This window comes from Schistocerca serialis, chromosome 1 (assembly GCF_023864345.2).
Source record: "Schistocerca serialis cubense isolate TAMUIC-IGC-003099 chromosome 1, iqSchSeri2.2, whole genome shotgun sequence".
Lineage (NCBI taxonomy): Eukaryota > Metazoa > Arthropoda > Insecta > Orthoptera > Acrididae > Schistocerca > Schistocerca serialis.
The window spans coordinates 1,095,750,400-1,095,770,500 of record NC_064638.1 but is presented as its reverse complement, the minus strand read 5'-3'; the positions used below and the strand labels follow the sequence as shown (position 1 = coordinate 1,095,770,500).

Sequence of the window (20,101 nt, the reverse complement as noted above, 5' to 3'; positions counted from 1 at the left end):
TCTGGGGTGGGTGAACAGGTTGCGGGCGTGATCCAGTAGTGAACGGCCGAGCAGTAAGCATGCATAGTGTCGGTGAGTTGTTGACAAAATGCAGATGTGGTAGGCATGGTGGGATTGTATGTTGTGCAGCTCTTTGTTTTGACTGGGTCGAGGTCAGTGAGCCAGCAGGCGGTGGCCGTGACATCGCTGTCGGTAGCGGTTGAGCAGAGTCGGTGCAGCTCGGGTGCTGTGTAGAGGGAGGCATGGCACGTCCAGTGTTGCACTGAGAAACAGCCAGCATTGTCGTTGGTGTAATTGGTGCATTGTCATTGATCAGTAGCATGTCCTTGTTCCAGTGAATTCAACCAGGCATGCGATTTAGCCATAGTTCGGAGTTCGTGCAGACTGGGATTTACAACATAGTCCCCATTTGTTGCAGGCCATTGTTTGGCATGATTGTCCGATATTGAAGCATTGCAAAAAGTTAATTCATTACACAAAAGCAAGTCAAAATAGTCCAAATTAATCAGCAAAGGAGCACTGCACTGTCCAGAAGTGAAATTACCGACGCGTTGAGTGGGTTTCGACGAATGACGTGTGCACCTCGGTCGCATTGTCTATGTGTGCGAAGGTGACGAAAGTTACCAAAAAGCACAATTCACACAAGAGTCGGGAATTTACACACTAATTACACTTCCTGTACACTGCATCCAGATGCGGCGAGATGCGAAGTCGATGGACGTAGAAATCCGACAAAGGGTTGCTGCATTCTTTGTCCATGGCGATGTTCCAGTACACATTTCTGGCATCGTAAGCGGCGTTTGTGAACGTCGGGGTCACCAGTGTGGGGATTGAGATGTTATGTATGGTAATATTGAACCCAACTTTAAGTATTTGCTCGTTTATAATGAACTAACTTTATTCTGATCATGTCGGTACATACACATCCGCTCGAATACAGAGTTCAGAACACACTGAGATCAACAGTTTTCAAAGAAGTTCGTTATCAAAGATTAGGCGGTCGACTCTTGCAGTCGATAACCACCACACTGTCTTCTTTTCTCACTAACTAGCTCTCATAATTAACACCATGCTTTAAAATTAATATTTCTGTTGTTGCACTGTATACAGTTACCATGTCTGTTGCTCCACTTGTAACATGCTTGTTTTGTGACCTTTTTGTTACAGGATTCATAGTTTTTAGTTTTTCTTTTCATGTTTACTGCACTTGCAAAAGCCTTGTACACTTATATTGGGGCACTTTTTGCACAGAACACTATTAAATATATTATTTTTCCAAGCACAAGTTACAGAATGCCTAGTACTAGATTATTAGTACGTCATTCAACTGATTAGAGATGTTTCTGCACATTTCACAAGAATTTCTTGTTGAATAAACTGGAAACAGTGAAATTCCTAAACAGGTCAGCTGATGATTACCATTATGAAATTATGCTTCATTATCCCTTATGTCCCATCATGCAGCCATCATTGATTCAAAGTAGTTGGATGTACATCTGATCTCAGGTCAGTGTCCACATTAGGTTCTATGAGTAATAAGATTTTTAAAAATTAACGGCTTGATCTCTATGTTTGTCTTGTATTAGCATAAAGCATCCTTCAACTACAAACACCAAGCTAATGATATAATATAGCTCAGCATTTATTAACAGATTTTCAACTGACTAGTTGAATCAACTTTTGTCCTGTCTTTGTACATTTAAAAAGATATTATTTGCAATTAATCTTGTGATGGATATTTAACACACTGGCAATATTAATATGAAATGGTGAAAAAACTGTACAGAGTTTCCTGGAGGGGGATCTGGATTAAGAGAATCATAGTCTGCAGTGCATGGGGTGTATTGGTGGTAATTATTTTCTTAATGCAACTTGTGATATGCATGCACAAAGGAGAAATGTGAACAGCACACAAGTGTTCTAAATAAATATGAAACATAAAAAAGCTTAATATTGGTTCACTGAAATACTGAAAATAGATGGTATTAAGAAGAAATCTCATAAGCCTGGTTGCTATGCCCAACTACAAGAATACAAGAATGGCACTAACACATATGAACTAAGATATAAATTATTGTCATACATTCTTCACCTCCACAATCAACAAGGAAAGAAACAATCAAGTTTGGAAATTGGTTGAAAATAATAAATAATTAATTAAAATATGGATTAGTTTAATTTCACAGTGTGGAAATATGTGGTAGTAATGCTATGGACCTTAATAGTTTCTCAGAATGAAGCTAACAGTACAGGAGAGGAACTGATGGGCAAGAGCACTGATATCTCAGGTTGGCTAGATACATGCCTGAAACAGTCCCTCAATACACCCGTTGAGTGACATTTGATCAAGTACAAATATCTCTCCTTCTGCTTTCAACAAAGTCATATCAGTCTGGCTGTTCCCCCTATCGACTATTAACGTTGATATGAAGCATTCTCACATATTAATGACTTTGTGGATGACTCACTTACAATCTGAGACATTCAGTAGCCAATGAATATCTCGAAGTAGTGTTATCTTGGAAAAGTAATGGTAATATTTACTCACAGTTTAACCTGCCATCAAGCGGGTGCAAAGAAGTGCGGTAAGCTTTAAAGGTGTGCAGTAAGCTCTAAACCTACCAGAATATACAGTTCTGCACCTCGTAAAATGTAAAAATGCTTTTGGCTTTGTCTACATAACTGATTCTCTTTCTTTAACCTCAACACAAAAGAAATGGAAAGTCTTCTTCTATTATTAAGGAGCTATTTGTCATGGCCTATTAGTAGATAACTGTTTTCTCAACTTTAACTGTGTTCTCATATCGTGGCAAGTTTCTGTATTCTTACAGTGTGCCAAGTTTTGTGAAAATGTATGAGCTCAGTGACAGTGGATGAGCAAATTATTAAAAATGTGTTCTTGCACTTCACCAGAATATGTCTTTTATAAGATATTACACAAAAGAAGTGGGATGGAATGATGTAGTTGTAATGTTTCCTCCTTTCTATATAATTATGTAGTTCTCAATTTGTTCAAGCAATCAGTCATTCATAATATGAAACACAGTCATAGCTCATTCACTCAAAATGATTCAGAAATTTTACTTGTTAGAATGAAATCAGGCGATGATTCTTCTTCTCTGCAGGCTCATGCTTTGCGGCAGTCTGCTAATCTTTTGTATGAAGGAGCAATATATATATTTCCCTTTTAATCGTACAATTTCGTATCAGTTATCTTCTGTCATAAATCTCAATAATCAGATTACAGTTCTTCAAACAAAGCTCAGGCTATTTTTTTTTTTTTAAACAACCACCAGAGAGAGTACTACAAAGAATAATTATGCGCTCATGGCATGGCTATTGTATGAAACTATTTTGCGTATGGATTCTGCGAGTATGAAGATAGAAAATTAGTAAATGTCATTCAAGGGTAGAATTGTATCAGAATAAGTCATCGAATATAAAGAGATATTACATAGTAATTTGTGCATTTACCAAGTATGTTCATGTGATAGCATTCCCCTTTAAAATAGTACCCATTTGAGTCCACACATCTACATTCATTTGTTCCAACACTCAAATTATTTCTGCATATCACTTTCTGTGCAAGGAGTCTCCCATTTCTACCTTCCAGAAGAACAGAACACTTCAGTAGTATGCTGCCCATCCACTGCTGCTGAGTTTATTGATTCTGATGAGACTTGTTACAGTGTAAAGAAACAGTTCACTTGTTACAGTGTAAAGACACAGTTCAAGGTGAGAAAACAGTCATATCTCTACAGTTCATTGTGGTCACTAAGGAAGGTTAAAGAGTCCACATACACTCAAAAGGAAAATACATAATTTATTGGGAAAATTGAGAATTCTGAACACAGGTTTCCTATGTGGGGTCAGTTAACATACTTCAGCCAGAAGGCAAGCTTTGCACAGAGGAGACTATACATTCATCCCATTCTTTATTTGTGAATATAAAATGAACAACTATAACATGTCGTGCCCTCTGTCAAAACACACCTTACTGTAGTTGGCATAGAAAAACAAATGAGTTATCAACCCAAAGGTTAATTGCAACACCACACAGCCATATGAGGTACGGTTCTATTAGAGGCAGTACATCCTTGTAATTCTCCAATGTGAGAAACAATTGACCTAGCCAGTCATAGCCATACTTGCAATTTTTAAACATGAAATCAGATTCATGTCATAACATACCTAAAGCATATTTATAGATGATATTTAAAATAGGCAGAAGTTGGTCTTTAAGAATAGTACATTCAGATAAACTAAGGGTAGGCAAGGGGGATATGACCACAGTTTCCAGTCACAGGGAATGAATCTGTAAGAGAAGAAGAAAAGCTAATCATAACAATGCAGAATTTAACAGACCATAGGAAACTGTGAGAAGAGGTGAATGACATCCAGAATGCAAATAATGGACCACTTCAAATTAAGTGATGACATGCTTTGTTTTCTGTGCACAAAACGTCATTAACACAAAATGACAGTGGCCCACAGTCACCTCAAATAGCATCATGAAGCTAGTACTATTTCTTTAGTCTGATGTCAAAGTAGTTGTAAATCCTTAGTCATGTTATCAGTTAAATATGTATCCACAGAGAAATGGAAAGAACTTAAGTTTTAACATAATTATAAATGATATTTGTAACTATATATTTAAAAGTTGGCTCAAATAGTACATGGAAATCGTTTTTCAGTTGTCTACTGTAAAATATCTAATAAAAAGAGCCAAAAACATTCAATTTAGTTCAGCTGCTGCCCAGTTCTCCCATAAATTCAGGATTCATAGTATATTTTGCACATCATTGTATTCAGCAATTACTAGAACTTCTGTAAAGTAATACCATGACTTTTAACATCTTACTAATATATACATCTCAGTCTTGTTGAATTATATGTATATTTATTGTACTTTTTCAAACCACTTACTCATTTGTTTTAGAAAGACAAAGTTTCCCATAGGTCCTGTGATTTACGTTTACAGGTGACTGGGTGAACTAGGAGCTGCAATGTCAGACAAATCATCTTCTGCTATACTGAAAAAGCCAGCTCCAACTTTTTTCCCATTTTACTCAAGGCAATATTCTGGCAACAACAATTCACCCTGGTTTACAGGGTCTCTTTATAATGTGAGTACCTTCCTTTAGTTTATGACAGGCAGATGTTGAAGATGAACTGCATGCACCATTAATGTACTACTCAAATTGAATTTCATGTTATTCAATACTTCTTTCTCACAGCATATTTTCATCAAATAATACAAAAACATAAAATTCCAGGATGAAAACAACTAGTAAAAATGAGGACGTGTAACCATGCAAATACAGTTGATTGGTTGGTGGCACATAGACACACTTAACAGCTCAGAAAATGCACCAGAGTTTGAAGAAGCTATCATCTTAAATGATGTTTTCAAATTCATGAACTGGGGAAAAGGAGAAGGAATATGTGTTAATGAAACTGTGGGTAAGCTTGCACTCCACATAAAGTAATGTACACAGAATTAAAGCTTACAGAATTACTTTTTATTTCTAGCAATAGACATCCACATCCACAAATAAACACAGATAACTTAACACTGAGAGTAACTTCAAAGATACTGCTTGTACCAGAAATAACACACACAACAGTCAGTTGCTGGATTGATTTGCAAGATCTCAGTGGTATGGTTTCCTCATTGCAATTCCAGTGTACAGTGGCTGGAGTGGCGATTTAATGAGATTTGTTCGGAGCATGGTGTGAGTGTGTGATGTCAAAAGATTTGTAGACAAAAACATGGTGTTCACCATGGCATGAAGCAGGAGGGCGACATGTTTTGCCTAAGTGATCTTGGACGTGTTACACCGACTGTGGCAGTTGTGTTGCAGATGGCTGTGGTGCTGATGTAAAAATAGACTGCTAGAGCGTGTATCAGCTCCACATACACCATTTCTGCTAACGATGATTTGATGTCGGGCTTGTAGATTGTACGAAGACCTAAAAGGACCAAGGGAGGGGCCTCTGTCCACTTCTTGCAATTGAAAATGAGATCAGCCTTTAGAATCCGATGCCATGCCATCTTTCTACCATTCCACTGCTGGCAAGGTTGGACTTGTTGTATGACGATGCTGGATGCTGTATAAGTTGGACAATTCTTAGAACAAACTAGATTTGAATTGTTGGCCCTGTTCTGTTGTAACATGGAGAGGGCAAGTGAATTGTGCTATGTAGGTGGTAGTGATGGTCTTTGGTGTTATCTTGGAATAAGTGTCGACAAAGGGTGTAGTTTCTGCCCATCAAACGCATCTGTCCACTGTTTGTAAAAGGTGCCTGTAGCCATCCACAGGTGCAAGAGGGCCTACAAGACTGATGTGGGTGTGGTCAAATCTTGCTAGAGAGCTCGGGGAATGAGGACCACTGTGCTAGTTAGGCTCATATGAAGACTGTGAAAAGCTTCTTTCATTTCTGTGGGACAGTTGAGGGGGAATCAGCCTGTGATGTCATGTCCTGTGAGCTCACCTGTAAGTGGCATTTGTATAATTGCCATTGCTCAAAAGCTGCAGCAATAAAGGTTGACCATTCCCAGGAAACTTTGTGAGTGCTGGTAGTCAGTCGGTTTTGGAAAGGCATGTAGAGCTGCTATCTCCTCTGGTAACAGATGAATGGCATCTGCCAAAACTGTGTATCCCAGGAACATCAATTCTGTTTTACCAATGACACAGTTCTCTTAATGCAATACTATGCTATAGTTGTGCAGCTGATGATGCAATTCCCACACATTGTTCTTGTTGCTGGGCATTTGGTGAGCACACTAGCCTTTCATAATGGTACACAAAGGGAAACAGAAACTCCTTTAAGACTTCATCCATGCCTGAGTATCATTTTTGATCCATAAATAAAAATTCAGATAGGAAAAAGGGTGTAATTACCATTTTTTTGGAATTCTGGAAGGGGCCACAGCCTGTGACGCTAAAAACTGTTGCTAGTGGCTAATGCACAGGTAAAATCTTGAATTTTTGGTATTGGGCATCTGCCTGGAACTGTCCTGGCACATCGCCATGGTGATCTTCATAGGTGCACCACAAACCATCTTTCTTGTGAACAACGTGCAAAGGCAGACACCATGGGCTATCAAGACAGTAGCCTATCCCAACTTGGAGCATTTCTTCAGATATAGCCTTGGTTTCTCTGAGGCAATTCTGGGGGCATGCTGTAAAATGGGTTGGCCAAGGACATGATGCACAAGGACATGTTTGATGTCATTACACTTTTCTGGTGTCTGCAAATCAGTCAGAGATTTCCGCTGTTGTTTATTGTAGTTGGTATTTTCTATTCTCTGTGTTATGCTGTAGGCAGAGTGCCCCCATCTGCTGTCTCGTGTAGTCTGTAGTCATGTTTTCCTCAAATCTGCCATTAATGCACAATAAGCAAGGAGGATGGTACCTAATATATGTTCAATGACAATGAACATCTGCATGAAGATGACGGTGAAGCCTAAGTGGCCATAGGTGGCTATCACCAAGTTTTTCACTGCTTTCAGTGGCTTACCGTCAGGTGGGCACCAGGCTGGGAGCATGCTGACATCTCAGCTGCTGTCAATCAGGAAGGTCATCCCATATGCCTGTCTGATACGTACAAGTGCAATGGGGTGTGCTGGCAGCTGTAGCATTTGTGGAGTTTGTGTACACATCGTACCACTCCTGTAGACGTACCAACTGTTGTGGTGCAGTTTGTCTACAGTTTCATGCCGATGTTCCACCTGTTGTTTATCTTGCATCCATGACGGGTGTCACTTTTTGTACAACATGCAATCTGTTGTGCCTCATCAAGACCACAGTCATAATTTGAATGGATGCAAGTTTATGTGCATTTCAGTGCCTGCTGCCTGTGGTACCAACAAACATTAACAAAGTTGACTCCAGATCGCTGGAAGTACATCATTGTAGTGCATGAGGATCACAGCTGTTTACTTTCTCCTTCCTGCTGCTGTTGCAGCACTTGAACCAATGTAGCCAGTATCTCAACTGTGGCACATGAACTCTGGAACCCTTTAAAAATGCTCTGGAGCTCTTTAAAAATGCTCTGTCAGAGGAGTGGCATGAAGGTGCAGCAGTCAACTGTTGTCTCTTTAGGCAACTTTGCATCTACTGGTTGGAGTCAGTTTGCATGTCATCTGCTGATGGCATCAAAGCAACAGTTGCTGGCAACTCCAATTTGCGTATATTTTGATGAACACTTTTACCAACTTGTCTGCTAGTTGATCATGCACTACCAATGCTACTTGTGATGGTAAGCGGTGTTGCCAAATATGCAACAACAAGTTATCCAAAACTGTAATAGTGTCTATCATACCTTGGGGGAAAAAGGCTCTGAATTCTAGACCTGATGGGCCAGTTGGGACTGACTGCCAGCCACATCATCCTATGCCAATGGAGACATTGGATGCGGTACACAGGGATGTGGGGTCAGAAAACTACTCTCCTGGCTGTTGTCAGATTTCATGACTTTGTAGCTGCTAATTCCCACTCAAGTAGCTCCTCAATTGGCATCAAGTACCTGATTGCACCCCATTACAGTCCTCACACCAAGAAAAAATGCCTGGTAGTATCAGGAATTGAACCTGGGTCCTCTGCATAGCAGCCAGTAGCAGCTAACCACTGACCTACAGAGGCGGACTGTTGTACCCCGTACATGCCACCAAAATACAAAAGGGATTTCATCACCTCCTTTTTCTTGATAAAGCACTTCTCTGAGCCTGTAGTGTGGCAATTTCGTGCAGCGAACAACTAATTCAGCTTTCAAAGCAAGGTAAATCTGATGCTGTAGCAGGTGCACAATAATGTCCAAAACCAGTGCTGTCATCCACTGGTCTAAATTGCTGGTCATTCATGTCAATTGGCCATAATCATAAGTAATCTGCTGGTGCATGAAAGTATTTTCTGTGAACATGAACCAAATTTGTTATTGGTCAGGCGTAAACAGCAAGCACAGTATGGAAGAACCACTTGAATCAACAAACAGACTATTCATTCTTCCTGAGTGTGATCACAACACAGAAGAAATCACTAGAGCAGCCCACATTGTCAAATCTGCCTTAACATCACCTCCTGGTCTACCTGAAAGATCAAGTGGATAGAGGTGTGCAGTTGACATTGCTGTCTGCATTCATTAAACCAATGTGGAGTTGTGCAGTGTTTTAGTATTCAATTCTTTGCACTGTACTTTGTCCACTTTTTGCATTGTGGAAAGGAAGAGCTCCAGACCTTCAGTTTTGTAATGAATTTCCTGAATCTCATCATTGATGGTTTACAACTGCTTGTGGGAGTCTTCTATTGCTGTGGCATCATATTTAAATGTTCAAAAAATAAACTGTCCAGAATTATACTAATTTCTTCATTGTCGGGGTCACCAATTATACGGGTAAGGCTTATACACCACATAAAATAGTATACAAGAAACTGAAGCATACAGAATTACTTTTTATTTCTAGCAACACAAGTACACATCTCTAAACAGTCACAGATAATTAGATACTGACAGTAACTTCAATGATGCTCCATGTACAAGACGTAACACACGCGGCAGTTGTTTACTCGATCCATTACTCCTGGAGAATATGTTATATGAACCACCTTAACTTTGCTAATAACATTACATGGATTGCCCCTATAGCAGATAAAACTCCAACAACTAATGGAGGTACTTTATAAGCAAGCACAAAAGTATACCTGAAAGGCAACTGTAATAAGATCACAAAATATACAATCAGTACGTCTAAAACAAAATTGCTCAAATTAACAATGATAACATAGCACCACTTGTTGAGTTTCTGTATGTCAGTCAGATGAGGAAACAAATGAATTGATAACAGAATAAAAATGATCTGGAATATTTTGTAAAGGTTAAAAAGTACATTGTGTCTGAAATGGAAAGTTTAGAGTCAGTGTGTATTTTCAGTTTTGACTTTTAATAGTTAGGCATGAGCTTCTAATGCAAAAGACATTAAAAAACTAGAGGTTGCTCTGTAAGCAATGGAGAAATAAATGTTGGAATTTCCAGGAGGAACAGGAAAAAGTGGGTAAGGGAAGACACAGCTATGAAATATACATTATAAGACAGATGCTGATGTTCAGGAGACAAAATTTTTAGCACTGCTGATACACAAATATAACAGTAAAAGTGATGACACTATCCTAGCTTTCAGAACTGCTAGTTCCTTTTTCAGGGAGGAGAGGGAGAGACAGGTTGCAGAAGGTTAAAAAGAAAGGGCAGGTCATTCAGATCCCAACCTTTCCATCCCCCAAGGCAGGAAACAGCAGTTCTGAAAGCTAGGATAGTGTTGTCACTTTTATATGTTTCTATAGGCAGTACTTATAATTTTTCTCCCTGAAGGTTAGTAGTGCCCAGCAATTCTGTCTCATAATGTATTAGTTATCTCAATGTTAAATTTTCCTTTGACAAAACAACAACTCTAATAAAAAATAAATGGAGCTGGGCAGTTGAATGGAGGGCAAGGGGACTAAGGAAGTACATTGCTTGAGTTCCAGAGGTAACAAAAACCTAGATAACAACCTAAAGAAGATGGATGGATGTAGATATAAAGCTGAAAACTAGACTGTACGGAACAGTTTAGATAAGGCCTTCATCCAGCAGTTACGTCAAACTTGTACTACCGCTGCAGCCGATGATAATGACTCTTTTATTAGTGTAAGCATACACACACAAATAACACCTCCCTCCAAACACACACCTACACAAACACGTATCTATGCGGACTTGGTGGCACTAACTGTGAGAAGTTGTCTGGACAGATGGGTTGGGGAAGGGGGGGGGGGGGGGGGGAGGTGAATAGTCAGGAAAGGATATATATATATATATATATATATATATATATATATATATATATATATATAGTGCTGGCAGGTCGACAGACACACAAACAAACACGAACATTCACACAACATTCAAGCTTTTGCAACAAACTGTTGCCTCATCAGGAAAGAGGGAAGGAGAGGGAAAGACGAAAGGATGTGGGTTTTAAGGGAGAGGGTAAGGAGTCATTCCAATCCCAGGAGCGGAAGACTTACCTTAGGGGGAAAAAATGATAGGTATACACTCGCACACACACATATCCATCCACACATACACAAGCAGACATTTGTAAAGGCAAAGAGTTTGGGCAGAGATCTCTGCCCAAACTCTTTGCCTTTACAAATGTAACTCTTTGCCTTTACAAATGTCTGCTTGTATCTGTGTATGTGCGGATGTAAATGTGTGTGTGTGTGTGTGTGTGTGTGTGTGCGAGTGTATACCTGTCATTTTTTCCCCCTAAGGTAAGTCTTTCTGCTCCCGGGATTGGAATGACTCCTTATCCTCTCCCTTAAAACCCACATCCTTTTGTCTTTCCCTCTCCTTCCCTCTTTCCTGATGAAGCAACCATTTGTTGCAAAAGCTTGAATTTTGTGTGTATGTTTGTGTTTGTTTGTGTGTCTATCGACCTGCCAGCACTTTCGTTTGGTAAGTCACATCATCTTTGTTTTTAGATATATTTCCCACGTGGAATGTTTGCCTCTATTATATTCATATCCCACACTGTTTCTCTCTATTTCAAGCTCTTTCTACAGTTTTGTGAATGCTACTGCAAATATCCTGCATTTTCTGCTGCTGCTGAGTGCCTCGTGTCTCCCTGTCTCCTGCGTACTCCATATTTGCCTGCCTGCTTCCCACCCCATCAGCTCCTCTCCTTCCACCTGCCTTAAACTTCTTCACTCCCACCACACCCACATGCTATAGTAGCAGGTCTCAAAAATCAGTGTCATCATGACTGGATTGTGTGTGTGTGTGTGTGTGTGTGTGTGTGTGTGTGTGTGTGTAGATGATGTTCACACTAGACAAAGAACAAAATGTCGCTCAAAAGCTGGAACAATTATTTTCTGAGCTGTTATACACATCTATGCACCACCAACCAACTAACTACAGATGAGTGGCATTTTTATCTATCATATTTTCACCCAATTCTGTTGAGAAATAAACCCATTTCTCAGTCAATTATCAGACAGACTTGCCTGCTCAACTTCTTGGTTACATATGGAATGAAGCACTGAAATCTTGAAGCATGCTTTGATTGTTTATCATCACAAACATGTGTGTACACATACACTAACCCTCCCCCTGCTCCACGTTGCCAATACACACATTGCAACAATTTGTAGTTCTTGATGTAGAGAAACCCTCTGAAAATAGGGGTTCAATTGATGAGGCATGTAAGTAGTTGCTACTTGTCTTAGGCTTTTTTTGAAGTGAGTGAAATCAAATGTTTTAAAATAAAATATTGTGTGTTTTTTTTTATTTTTGAAGGCTTTGATACTATTTGTTGCTTTTTCTTGCTCTGTATATATAAGGGCAGTCAAATGAAATGCGAACACCCACCACAACATGACTGTGGAATGATTCCATTCAAAAGTAATTACCACACACATTAAGATAGTTATCCCAGAGGGAGACAAGATGATTAATTCCTGTTTCATGAAACATAGTCAGCCACTTACAGATCCAGAACCACACCTTCTGTACAGCTCAGATCTTTCACTGTGTGATTTTAACATCTTTGGCAACCTGAAGAAAGACACCCATGGACTTCGGTTTCAGCCGGACGAGGAAGTGAGGGAGTGGGTGTGGTTGTGGATCCAACAGTGGCCGACTGTGTTCTGTGAAACAGGAATTGATCATCTTGTAACCCAGTGGGATAAATGTCTTAACACATTTGATGATTACTTTTGTGGCAAGGGTTTGGTTTTCATTCGACTGCCCCCTCATATGTTTGTAAAGAAAAAAAGAATAATGTAACTGTGCATGCAAGGGTGCTGTTTCTAAAAGAGATACCATGGCTGTCATAACAGTATACCAATATGCTTTTGATGTGCTTCAATAACCTCTTATACTTTTCATGTTTTTTGGGAGTACTAACTGGTTTATATTTCAGGCTGTATTTCTGAATTAATCTGAGTGAATGTTTTCAAGGATTCTTTCAATGTTATGTTGAATTCCTTTCCTTGTTCCTGGCAAAATCAGTACACTATCTTAATGATTACAATATCAGTTCAGTATTAAAATTAAGAAAATCATAAAATTATAGCTTATTATGTAATGACTTCTGTACTTTTACATAATGGTTTGTTTGCTCATTTTCCACTGAGAATTCATATTTATTGACCCAAATAGTAATAACCTGTGCAGATTACAATAATGCATGTCTCTGAAAACACATTTGTATCATAAAATGTATCTAATTACAGATTATAAGAACAGAATCAACATTTGAAGACTCACAATAGCTTGTAAGTGGGCAAGGGTTGGCAAAGAGGAAATGATAAATGATATGCTAAGTTAATGTACAGTCATGTTCAGACAAGTTAATGCACTATAAAAACATCAAAATTAGCTCTGTTTGTGAACATTCATGTAAGTCTACACAGTGAGATCGAATCCTGAACAGTCCTTTAACATGTTATGCAAACTGCAAACAATTATCAGTATCTGCTATCACAGGCACATATCACATAATCTCATGAAACAGCTAAGCTCTCCATATATCAGTACATATTACTAATACAATGAGGAAAGAAGGGACTAGGAGGAAGGGGTAGAAGGAATGACGTTTACATTAGCTCACTGAATCTGAAGATAGAGCACTCCTCATTCCAAACCCACCCCCTCCCCCTGGAGAGTGCAGAGCACAGAGGAGAGGAAATGGGCATTGTCGAATACAGGGGTATTGTAGGCCGCTCAATGGTTCTTGGTTGATTGTGTGAGGTAGCACGACCACCATGCCTTGGATGGAAGGCACGGGTGGACCATTTGTCGTGAAGCTGGGGAGGTCCATGCCAGCTGGACTGGAGAAGGTGTAGTCTGCAATCCAGTAAGGAGGATGGACTGGTTAATGAACATGTGTGAATTGGCCCAGCACGGGAGGTGTCGGTATTGGAGGAGCAGCAAAGAGGGGGCATATGTATCTTGAGCATCCCGTTGGTGCTGACTGTCACTGTTATTCCAGCTGCATCCGCCTCATCTGGAATGGGGACTGTGCATTAGATGTGAAGTGGGTGGGTGTGGCCTCATGCATGCAAACTGTCCCTCAGATGAAGGACACATTTTCAACTCTCCCCGTTGATTTCTATCAACGTCCCATGCACAGCTGATGTTTGTAATTCATTGAAATTTCATTCTTCACCGCTGTCAAATCCACCATGGTGTCTGTTCTTTCAGACATGTTCAAAAGGACAGACACCATACACATATAATTATGGCAATCACAAGCCCAGGATCATTTCTGTGCAGGGGCACACATATGCTCGAACTCGTGTGGGAATGGGGCTTGCCACAAGCATTGAGATTAATGGGTAGGGAGTACTACTTTCATAGTGTGTGGAGTAAGTTGAGACTGTGGGTCTGCTGGGGGGTGTGCTTGGGATAAGTCCACACAGCCACACTAATTCCTGTGTCTTCAGTGGCTCAGGGGTTAAAGTGCCTGCCAAGTAAGCAGGAGATCCTGGGCTCGAATCCCGGTTGGGCACACATTTTCAACTCTCCCCATTGATTTCTATCAATGTCCCATGCACAGCTGATGTTTATAATTCCTTGAAATTTCATTCTTCACGGCTGTCATGATTCACCATGGTGTCGGTTCTTTTGGACATGTCAGAAAGAACAGACATTATGCACATAGAAAATGAGAATGTTGTTTAGGTATGCCTAGCAGTAAGAGCAGTTAAAGAGAAGTGAGTTTGTGGCATTGCCAAATTTGTGCCACGTTTTTGAGGTCATAAGACATATATATAAACTTGTAAAGGTCAACAGGGGTGATCAAGGCTTTTTTGGTGTGTCACTCTGTTCCACAGGTATTTATAAATATGCCTCAGGGCAGTACAAAACTCTGAAAATGCATGCTCTACTAAATAGTTGGGCAAAGCCTTGAATGTTTGGGATAGGATACTTGTCTATTATGGTAAATGAATTAAAATAACAATTGTCACCACAGAGCCACACTGTGCCATCCTTCTTGGGAACTAAGTGTATGGGGGACAACCAATTACTGTCTGACAGTGGAACAGTACCTGCCCACAGAAGTCCATCCACTGCAGTCTTAACAAGGCATAGCTTGTGTGGAGGGAGGTGGTGTGCTTTATGAAGCACTGGGGGTCGTCTGTCATGACAATTTTATGTGTTGTCCTATTTGTAATCACGTTCATTTGAACTGATGAACATGACAAGGGGACATCTCAAGCAGAAGTTGGTAGCACACAAGAGTAACTAACCTGAGATGCAATCAGTGCGGATGAGGCGGGTTCACCAGAGTTGAAAGAGGCAGATCACTGTTGCTGAAATACAGCAATGTAGACATCTACATCTATACTCTGCAAAACTACCGTGAGGTGCTTGGCAGTGGGTATGTCCCATTGTATCAGTTTTAAGGTTTCTTCCTGTGCCATTCATGTATGGCGTGCAGGCAAAATGACTGTTTGAATGCCTCTGTGTGTATAGTAATGATTAAAATCTTATTCTCACAATCCCCATGCAGGAAATATGTAAGGGATTGTAGTATATTCTTAGAGTAATCATTTAAAGCCAGTTCTTGAAACTTTGCTAATAGACTTTCTCAGGATAGTTTACGTCTATCTTCAAGAGTCTTCCAGTTCAGTTCCTTCAGTATCTCTGTGACACTCTCCCATGGATCAAACAAACCCGTGACCATTTGTGCTGCCCTTCTCTGTAAATGTTCAATATCTCCTGTTAGTGCTATCTTGTATGGGTCCCACACACTTCAGCAGTATTCTAGAACTGGTCTCACAAGCGATTTGTAAGCAATTTCCTTTGTAGATTGGTTGCACTTCCTCAGTATAATGCCAATGAACCAAAGTCTACGACCTGCTTTACCTACAACCGAAACTATGTGATCATTCCATTTCATATTCCTACAAAGTGTTACACCCAAGTATTTGTATGAATGCCAGATTCCAGTAGTAACATTGATATTGTAGTCATAGGATATTATGTTTTTTTGTTTTATGGACAGAAAAATTTTATGTTTCTGAATATTTAAAGCAAGTTGCCAATCTCTCCACCACTTTGAAATCTCATCAAGATCTGACTGAGTATTTATGCAATTTGTGTCAGATATTACTTCATTTTGGATAACTGCATCATCTGAAAAAGCCTGAATATTAATAGGCATTGCAAATCAGCAAGGGCATGCTTAGCCATGCCATTCAGTTCTGTGCTGCAAGCGCAAAGGTCATCATCTGAATTTGGATTAGAGTCAAGAGAGATTAGTGGTGAGGCAGCTCACCAGAGAAGAGCATTTGAAGGGAACTGATTCAGTATCATTGGAGGGCTGAGGGGGAGAGGGAGCTGAGGCAGTGACTGAACATGCAATATGTGTACCTGAAGCACAGTGCACTAAAGCAGATGACAGGAGGTCAGGCAATGGATCAAAGTGAATAAGGAAATCAGTTCCAAGTACTGGCTCTTGAACATCAGCCACTTGGAAGGACCATGTGAACAGTTTGATGGGGGTGTGTTTAATAGATAACACAACCATTGCATCAACACGAAGTGTTGATTTATTTGCCACTTGTAGGAAAAGTTTGGTTGGTTTCACATCCAATACAATGAATGAGAGTAGGACAATACCAACATCAGTTCCAGTGTTGAGAAGGAAATGGTAACATCTGCATAAATCCAAGGCATTCAGATAGCCTTGTAGAGTAGAGGATAGAACAGAATGCAATGTCTGTAGGTGCCCTTTGCCACTGTCTTGAGCCGTGGCGCCTACTGCACAGGGCGGTTGGCAGTTGCTGGCAGCATCCCCAAAAATTGTGTGGAACCACCACAATGGATATACTGGGTGGGGGGAACTGTGTGTGGGTCAGCTGGGAACACTACCCCTCCCACAACAGTAGGAGAGGAGACAGAGGGGATGACTATGCTGGCTCAGCTGTTATCGATGAAGTTTGGTGAGAAGCAGCTGGTGGTTTGCATTGCTGGCCACTAGGTGCCTGCAGTTCATTGTGTTGCTCAAGGTGAGCCCACGACCAACTTCTCTTAACCTCAGTGGCAGACGCTGCACTGCGTGAAGGAAGTAGGCAGCAGTGTTGAGTAATAGTGTATGCCTAGTCAGTCTACAGTACTTTATCCTTGCATGATGATGAGGTATGGGGAAGCAACTGTAATTGTAATTCCTGTGACAGTTTAACTAACCACAATGTCCAGAGCATTAAGTCTGGCATGACCTCTGTCATGACCTGAGCATGGAGACATCGCTACAGTTGGGAAGATGTTCTGTCACCTAAACTCTCATCGCAGATGATGCCGTGGATTGCATTTGCTGGTGTACATGAAAGGTGCTCAGTGAGGAGTGCACAATCAGAAGCACATTTGTTATCCTTGGGTGCATTTAGCAACAAGTCACCAATAATATTGGTTAGGTCAAGCAAATAGTTCACCAAACAAACAAAATGATTGCCATCATCTATGATACCATACCAAGGTATAAACCAAGTCATGGGGTCACCTATTTGTATTGGTGGCAGCTTCAGAAAACGACCTGGCGGCAGAGCTTGTGGCAGAGTCGGTAGGGTGCAGGACACACAAGGGTTCAGAAGAGTAGCATCCACTGGTGTCATCTATGCAAAGTGACAGGCCCAATATTCTGACGAAAGTCCAGCACTTGTGTTGGCACGATATGATGCCCAGCACTCACAGGTCATGTGGTGAAGGGTCCCATGTGGCCACATAACGAAGACAGCATGGCTGGCATGGAAGAATCGTACAACAAGACAGGTGAAACTAAAGCAGTGGTGCCACGGTGTGCTGTCAGTGGTCTGTCATATCTGTGTAGCAGGGGGCAGCACATGACCACAAGTGAAACCCAATGCGGAAGCATCGACAACAATGCCGATGGATTCTTGAAGGAAGGTCAAAATCATGATTGAGTCCTGAGCGGAGAGGCAGAACCATGGCTGGTATGTTGCTCAAGTTCTGCACGGTGTGGTAGATTAGGTAGATGCAGGAGTATCTCAACGCAGTTGACTCGAGTGTCCCATTGGCTGGTGCAGAAGTGGGTACATTAAACAGCAGAGCACGATCGGTGAGAAAGTCGGCATCAAAGGTGTATGACATATTTAATGGTGGGCCACACTGATGAGGGGGAGCCATGCATGTGGACCCTGAAACTGTACAGCTGATTGATCCATAGTGGAGTGAGGTAGAAACTCCAGAAAGAGGAAGCCAGAATCTCGTGCACAAGAAACTTCCTGGTGAACACAGACTCCAGTATCGGGCATCAGTGGAGGTGTGTGCTGCACCTGGCATGACAAAGGAGGTTAGAGTTGTCTGTTCCAAGGGACTAAACACTGAAGAAATGAGCATCCTCATTGTATTAGTAGCATCTGCAGAAAAACATTGTGCTTCACAACCAAAAGCCAGTACATGGTAGCAATGTCATGCACTGCGAGAAAGGTTTGAGGTTGACTCACCGTTTGAGCTGGTATGAAACCAGTAATAAGTGATGCACAAACTGAAGCATGTTCACAAGACGTGGTGTCACCGATGTAGATTTTCTATCAATGATGATGAGTTTCTGTATTGAAATAATCAACATTTACAATCGAGCACTCTTTATTTGCACAGGATTACACAAAAATAAAGCACAGCATGCAAAAACAATCAAAGCCTAAATGTATTCCAAAGTTTATTGAATCTGAAGATAGAGTGCTCCTCATTCCAGAGTCATTGGCAATCAGTGGTCACCACAATGTTACACACTAAGCATAACTCTTCCAGTTATTTTCTAATCATCTCTCTTTAAGTGTTTTGGAGCTAAAGATTTAGTAGACATGAAAACCACATTTGCAGTACCAGTATTACAAGATAGTTCATTCACTGACTAGCAGAGAACCCGCAACTATTTACTGCAAACAAATTAAATCTGTACTCCAAAATGAAACATAACATTCATGGACATAGAAAGAGTTGAAGAAATAGATTATAAGATTTACATATTATGAAAAAATACTAATGTAGGATACTGTTCTTCTTTTAATCACATGAAAAATGAATGAGATTAAGGACCAACATTCACTTTCAAACCAAAAATCTTTTTCATGGATGAAAGAAAATACCACATTTTAGGATTCACTGTTATAAGTGTTTTCATAGATAGAAGGTTAGAAACCGAATAATAACCCACCATCATGAGTACATATTTTGATCATGCCACAGCAGGTAGGTAGCACTTAGTGTTACATGATGCTAAAATGAAAGGTTATCAGCACCCTTGCATGAAAAAGGAGAACAAATGTGGTTGAAATCTACTAAAACAACAATAAATTCTGAAATCACACTGTATCAACAAACTCAGCACAATAAACAAGAATTTAAAATAGAACATTTACATATGTGAGGACATAAAAGAAATCCATGTAATGTAGATAAAAACACAGCAGAATTACTGTAGATAAAATCATTTATAAAATGCCAGGACAGAGACATTTAAAAGAATCCAGATACTGGGGCTAAATGACTATTTATAAATTTTGAGTGACGCAGCCTGTTATAACCTTTAATCACCAGTAATTGCGTGGATATTCAAACACACTCACTCAGAAACAATAGCCGGTTACATGATAACAACTCAGTATCTCTGATTCGACTGCCGTGCCGTGACATGCAGCCAGCACCGTTCATAGCTAGGTGGCGCTCCCGTGCTCAGCCGAGTTGCGGAGCGCCTCTTTCGCCGTTTGCGCGTACTGTCGTGGCGGCACTGTTAAATGTCATGGCACTGTCACAACACTTTTCCCCCCTTGAAAAAAAAAAAAAAAAACACTCACTTCCTTGGAGACATGGACAGTATGGAGACATCCATGGCCTCTTGTGAGGCCTCGAGAAGATCCCACAGAGAGACACGAGAGTATGGTCGAAAATGTCCAGGACGAAAGCTCGTGCGTGGAATGTGCCTCCTGGACGAGATGATGGGTGAAAACTCCGGAGCAGCATCCATAGGTGTCGTGGACCTGGGGGTGTGCTCCAGCGAGATGGGCCCCGGAGAAGGCGGTGTCGCAACTGGGGC

General features: G+C 40.6%; 1 protein-coding gene across 7 annotated transcripts in view; it reads left to right on the top strand.

Annotated features, from left to right (window-relative positions):
- Nucleotides 1-20,101, top strand: part of LOC126416237 (calcium release-activated calcium channel protein 1-like) — a 563,134-nt gene that overhangs the window by 465,524 nt on the left and 77,509 nt on the right. For 2 of the 7 annotated variants that reach the window (XM_050083878.1, XM_050083870.1), the window contains exon 2: nucleotides 4,982-5,126. The exons of 4 other annotated variants lie outside the window; for them this stretch is intronic. In XM_050083878.1, the coding sequence (XP_049939835.1) occupies nucleotides 5,007-5,126 (120 nt within the window). In that variant the 5' untranslated portion in view covers nucleotides 4,982-5,006. Of the gene's footprint in view, nucleotides 1-4,981; nucleotides 5,127-5,436; nucleotides 5,464-20,101 lie in introns of those variants that run through there. One more of the 7 variants, XM_050083909.1, reaches the window with a different exon arrangement.